Genomic DNA, 6,000 nt, shown 5'->3' with positions numbered 1-6,000 from the left:
GTTATTGTTAACCCGAAATAATTAATTCGACATTAAAATTCATGGGTAACCCATCTTCACTGCAGCATTTGCGTTTCTTTTGTCTCTGAGTTTATGTCCATTGCGTTTTTATTAAAACTAAGTTTGGCCTGTCGCTGAGATCAAGTGACGATTTGGTTTGGGGGGTGGAAGTGTCTAACTTTGAGGTTAATATGGATTTAAGAAACATGTTGGCGATTACTGTGACTGCAAGACATATAATGCAATCATGTATACACTCACTGCAGGAAACACGCTCTGATATGCATGTTTTGAAAACAAACAAACAAACAAACACACAAAGAAACAACAACAAAACAAGGATTTATATCAGATAGACACACTATTTGTCCATGTCTCTCTATGCCTGCCTGTATGTGTGTTTGTCTGTCTGTTTCTGTCTATCCCTATATGTTGTCCGTCGTTCTCTCCTTTCCGCACACACACACACACACACACACACACACACACACACACACACACACACACACACACACACACACATACACACACACACAAACACACACACACACACACACACACACACATATACACACACACCCACACACACACACACACACACACACACACACACACACACACACACACACACACACACACACACACACTACATATTCGCACATGTCAGAAATCACGTTTTACTGCAAATGTAGCTTTTATCAATGGATTTAAAATGTAAACAAGTATGTACAGACAAGCATAAAGAAACAGCCAGACGCACTCAACATAGCGTAGTTTGCATGAAAATATCTAATTGTGCAGACAACCTTTACTCGCAAACTAAGAGTCTACCACTGCAACAGTCACCGATCAAACAAAAAGAGTGAACGATGATCCGCTCTTGTTTATAGTTATAATGCGCTTCAGTTCTTTACAGAACACCGCACCCTCATTCAAGGAAACAGCTCCGCGTTGTTTCTCTATCCGAATGTCGTCCTCACCTTAAAGGTGGTCGTCTACATTTTTGCTTTTTTTCAATAATCTGATGGTTAGATTTCGCTAAAAAGTTATGTCAGATGATGAATGAACCATTGGGACAAAAGTTATAGAAAAAAAAATATACGTAAAAAAAAAAAAAAATTTTTGGGTAGCGTGACTCACGCTTCCAATATTTTGTTTTCTGTTTGCTGAGAACATGTGCTTTGCCTAAAAAATACTGACCAATCAAATTCATGTCACTATGCTTAAAGCCACGCCCAATCAAGTACAGCAACAGTTTGACACTGGAGCGCTGTCCACGTTTTATTTTAAACGCACGAAATGCAATTGATTTGAGAGGAGTTTTGCGCTTGGCATTTTCCAAATAAGGATATCCTACTATGAGTACTACGCTGGAATACTACAATGAATTTTCAAACGGCTACACTGGCTTCGTCTTTCCTGATCGAAAGGGGGGGTGTATTGTTGATATTTGTAGATAATAGACTCTCATGTTAATGGTCAAATGGCGATTTCGGTATAAAAATGTAGACAAGGACCTTTAAAGGCAGACTGATGCTAAGAGGTGTAAGTTACACCGCCCTAGCGGCTAAGACAGGTGTAAGTTACACCGACCCTAGAGGCTAAGAGGTGTAAGTTACACCGACCCTAACGGCTAATAGGTGTAAGTTACACCGACCCTAACGGCTAAGAGGTGTAAGTTACACCGACCCAAACGGCTAAGAGGTGTAAGTTACACCGACCCTAACGGCTAAGACAGGTGTAAGTTACACCGACCCTAGAGGCTAAGAGGTGTAAGTTACACCGACCCTAACGGCTAAGAGGTGTAAGTTACACCGACCCTAGCGGCTAAGAGGTGTATGTTACACCAACCCTATAGGCTAAGAGGTGTAAGTTACACCGACCATAGCGGCTAAGAGGTGTAAGTTACACCGACCCTAGAGGCTAAGAGGTGTACGTTACACCAACCCTCGGCAAAGCCAAATGCTTGTCTCAAAACTATTGACATGTTTTGGGGGAGGGAGGGGAACATTATCCAATGATCCCTCAGACCCAGCATGCTTCCCCCGAAATCGGCGTATGCTGCCAGAATGGTGGGGTAAAAACGGTCATACATGTAAAAATCCACTCGTGCAAAAGTATGAGTGAACGTGAAAGTTTTAGCCTATGAATAAAGAAGAAGAAGAAGAAGAAGAAGAAGAAGAAGAAGAAGAAGAAGAAGAAGAAGAAGAAGAAGAAGAAGAAGAAGAAGAAGAAGAAGAAGAAGAAGAAGAAGAAGAAGAAGAAGCAGAAGCAGAAGCAGAAGAAGAAGAAGAAGAAGAAGAAGCAGAAGCAGAAGAAGAAGAAGAAGAAGAAGATCCCTCAGAAACAAGGAATTCCTTTTGACATCAAAACATATATATTTGGTGTTCATTTAATCCCTTTATGCCTAGCGTGTTCATATATTGACGTTTGCATTTCTTTGGAACTGTTGAGCCAATGACTAATACCAGTATATGTAGTACAAGAAGAATGTGGAATACGAAATTCAAGAAACCAGGATTACCGTTGTTGTCCTGCGTTTTTAACAAGCGAAGTTTGCAGAAACCAGAATGAATATTTTCTTAGCTCTTTAAGTAGCGACAATGTTAACCCCATCATTGAAGCAAACTTGAAGTTAAAAGCATATCTATAATCGAGTTTCAGATACAGTTGCACTAATTGATAATTTGGCTGTGACGGTTGTGAAAAGGAGTATGAACACCCTAGGCAAGATAAAGTACAGGCTCTGTTGAACTTACAAACACAAGACGAGTGAATATGTCCGTATGGTTTCAATATCCGCATGTTAATTGTCGTTTCGAATTGAAAGTTCAACAGATGAAATTAAATGTACAAAACTACGTGCGAGTGGTAAGGACGGGATGGAAGGTCGGGGGTTAATGGTGTGTGTGTGTGTGTGTGTGCGGGGGGGAGGGGGGATGGGGGTCGGGGAATACAGGGATGTGTGGTTACGCGATTAAAGAATATATACACAATAACAGAACAATGTTTTAGGTGTTGCTTCTTGTAATGCAGATGCACTCGTCAAGGTAACACATATAGGTATGTACAGGTACTATTTATGTTTACAAGGATTTATATTGAAGGATAAAATAAAACAAATAAGTGACAAACAAACGTCCATCTGTGTTCAACTTTTGTATACTAACTGCATTTTGACCTTTTTGCCTGCAAACTTCAGGCAATCACTTCTTACTGCTTTAATTAAATATGTTCTCTCAAAACGTAATGGAACCAATCAATGAATAGCAGTTGTATACAAATCGAGAGAAACATAGTAAATATTTCACCAGGTGCTTGTCAGACATTCTGTGTCCCATGTACCGTCATTTAACCAAACTTGGAAATCCTTTAAATCAGATTGGTTCAATTCAAGAAAACTCTGGTAACAAACTAACAACTATTAAGCACAATTGCATTGTCAAATGCACAATGTCAATAATTATAAAGTTTTCAGGTGATCTCCCTTTAACAATGATGCCACATGACTCCAATTTGAGACATGATGGGTGCGCCATGAAAACGAATGTTATGAACAGACAAACAAGAGCATGCTTTATGGCAAGGTCAGATCTGTGTAGCAGTGTTCATCACGGCTACCTCGACGCTGGGTCACATCATAAGCATGTTCATAAGACAGACTGCTGCTATCAGATATACGTGTGTAGTGGTTTTCTTCTTCAGACATCGGACGACTACTAGCATCAGAGATGGGAATACCCGCGGGCGGCAGTTGAGGCTGTGGGATGTTGTTATCAGAGTCTTGGCGCGATTGGTCTGACTGTTGTCGTTGTCGTCTGATGGGGTTGAGTTCAACTTCCTCGTGAGATTCTACGATCTCCTCCCTCCGTGCCTGAGGCGTCCGACGTGCTAGACCTAAGACAAATCAAGTAAAATCAAGTCGTCTTCTTCTGTGGATATATATTGATCTCACTTGCAGACCTTGTCTACACACACACGCTCACACACACACACACACACACACACACACACACACACACACACACACAAACACACACACACACACACACACACACACACACACACACAAATACACACACACACACATACACACACACACACACACACACGCACAGCCGCTTATTCACACACACGTACACACATACACACACACACACACACACGCACGCACGCACACACACACACACACACACACACACATACACACACACACACACACACACACACACACTACCACACGTATGCACGAGCGATAATTCAGCTTACATCTTCTTTTTGCAAGAACAATGATGATAATGAACAACACGAAAACGACAACGGCAGCTGTCGCGCCGACTACTGTCCACACCATGGGAGTTCTTCCTTCCACAACTGAAAAAGACCATGGAAGAAATGCACGTACTGCCAGAAGAGCGGTCGCTTGTTTCGTTGGTCAGTGGGTGTAAAAGAAATGCAACAAGTCACCATTTGAACAATCATTCTGAAAATACACGGCCAAAATAGAAGCAAAAAAAAGCTAGATCAAATAATTGTGATGATTTTACTGGAACTGTTCTGACATGTTTGGAATACAACAGAAAAGGAACATACAGTGTGCGGATCGGCCTGGATGGGATCATCACAGGATTGAACCATTCTAAATGTGATCTTACATGATTAGTTTGCATGCATGATGTCATGTCTCTTTTTGGCATCATTATAATACGCTTCCTGTGTGTTTCCATTGTTATGTGTAATACACGATGTTGCTAAATATAACTTGCAACACATAAATGGATGACCAATCTTACACATACCAGAGCTAGATGTCTGTATTTCCAAGCACATGTTGTGCCTTGTTCAACTTCATTGATTGCAAATGATACATTCTGTTCTTTAAATAATGTCAAGCCAATCATGTTTATGACTCACATAATAACGTGATGCAACCCAATGCCTCAGTTGTTATTTCATTTGTAAGGACCCAATGCGTATTATAAACGGAGCAAAGACAAAGACTTCAGGATTTTGTTCCGGTAAATTCGGCCATGACAGTATTAATTTTGAAGCAGAAAATAAATATAGACAACTTGGCATTTTTTTTTTAAGTAGAACATCATTTAGAGCCAGCCTTTTCAGGAAACACCTTAAAGCATGAAATATGTATGGTCTAATTTAAACACCAACCTTCTATACGAATCTGGAACGCCACCTCAACGCTTCCAATCCCATTGGAAACATCAACCCGGTACAATCCAAGCAATCTCTTGGGAACATTCACAGGTATGATGACGCACTGCACCATGTATGCTTTCACTCGATCTTGCTGACAAGTGGAATCAAAGCCTGACAACACACTCGTCCCATTGCTTCTGGTGTCTGTACTCAGGTATGTAAAGGCAAACTTATCAGGTGCAGGGAAGGCTTCCAACGTGAAGACGATTCCCCTTACTGTCATGTTCATCGTTTCGTTGAAGGTCTTTTGGGGTGGGCCTGGGAAGAATACAACTTGTATTAATTAAATGCTGCAAAGATTACTATAACTTACATTTAAATGTCCTTGTCTACATTTTTATACCGGAATCGCCATTTGACCATCAACATGCAGAGTCTATTATCTACAAATATCAACAATACACCCCCTTTCGATCAGGAAAGACGAAGCCAGTGTAGCCGTTTGACAATTCATTGTAGTATTCCAGCTTAGTACTCATAGTAGGATATCCTTATTTGGAACATGCCAAGCGCAAAACTCCTCTCAAGTCCCGTGCATTCTGTGCGTTTAAAAAAAAGCGTGGACAGCGCTCCAGTGTCAAACTGTTGCTGCACTTGTTTGGGCGTGGCTATAAGCATAGTGACATGAATTTGATTGGTCAGTATTTTTAGGCAAAGCACATGTTCTCAGCAAACAGAAAACAAAATATTTGAAGCGTGAGTCACGCTACCCAAAATTAAAATCTTTTTTTACATATATTTTTTTCTATAACTTTTTTTCCCATGGTTCATTCATCATCTGAC

At 40.7% G+C, this 6,000-nt stretch overlaps 1 protein-coding gene across 1 annotated transcript; it reads right to left on the bottom strand.

The window, feature by feature from the left end:
- Positions 1–3,492: 3,492 nt before the first annotated feature.
- On the bottom strand, positions 3,493–5,467 carry LOC138972422 (uncharacterized). Its single transcript, XM_070345080.1, has 3 exons — positions 5,170–5,467; positions 4,270–4,374; positions 3,493–3,897 (listed from the first exon to the last, which is right to left on the bottom strand). Exons 1-3 carry the CDS (start codon positions 5,444–5,446, stop codon positions 3,578–3,580), a joined length of 702 nt encoding a protein of 233 aa, XP_070201181.1. The 5' UTR covers positions 5,447–5,467; the 3' UTR covers positions 3,493–3,577.
- Between the last annotated feature and the right edge of the window lie 533 nt (positions 5,468–6,000).

Source organism: Littorina saxatilis, linkage group LG8 (assembly GCF_037325665.1).
Source record: "Littorina saxatilis isolate snail1 linkage group LG8, US_GU_Lsax_2.0, whole genome shotgun sequence".
Taxonomy (NCBI): domain Eukaryota; kingdom Metazoa; phylum Mollusca; class Gastropoda; order Littorinimorpha; family Littorinidae; genus Littorina; species Littorina saxatilis.
The sequence above is the reverse complement of the archived record's forward strand: the minus strand, read 5'-3'. Positions and strand labels throughout refer to the sequence as shown.

Bases quoted from the DNA above. Each gene is read 5' to 3' on its own strand.
- LOC138972422 (XM_070345080.1), bottom strand. From the start codon at position 5,446: ATGAACATGACAGTAAGGGGAATCGTCTTCACGTTGGAAGCCTTCCCT. The intron at 4,375-5,169 runs GTTGGTGTTTAA...GGTCTTTTTCAG, and splicing joins GTTCCAGATTCGTATAGAAG to TTGTGGAAGGAAGAACTCCC. The intron at 3,898-4,269 runs GTAAGCTGAATT...GATTTGTCTTAG, and splicing joins TGTTCTTGCAAAAAGAAGAT to GTCTAGCACGTCGGACGCCT.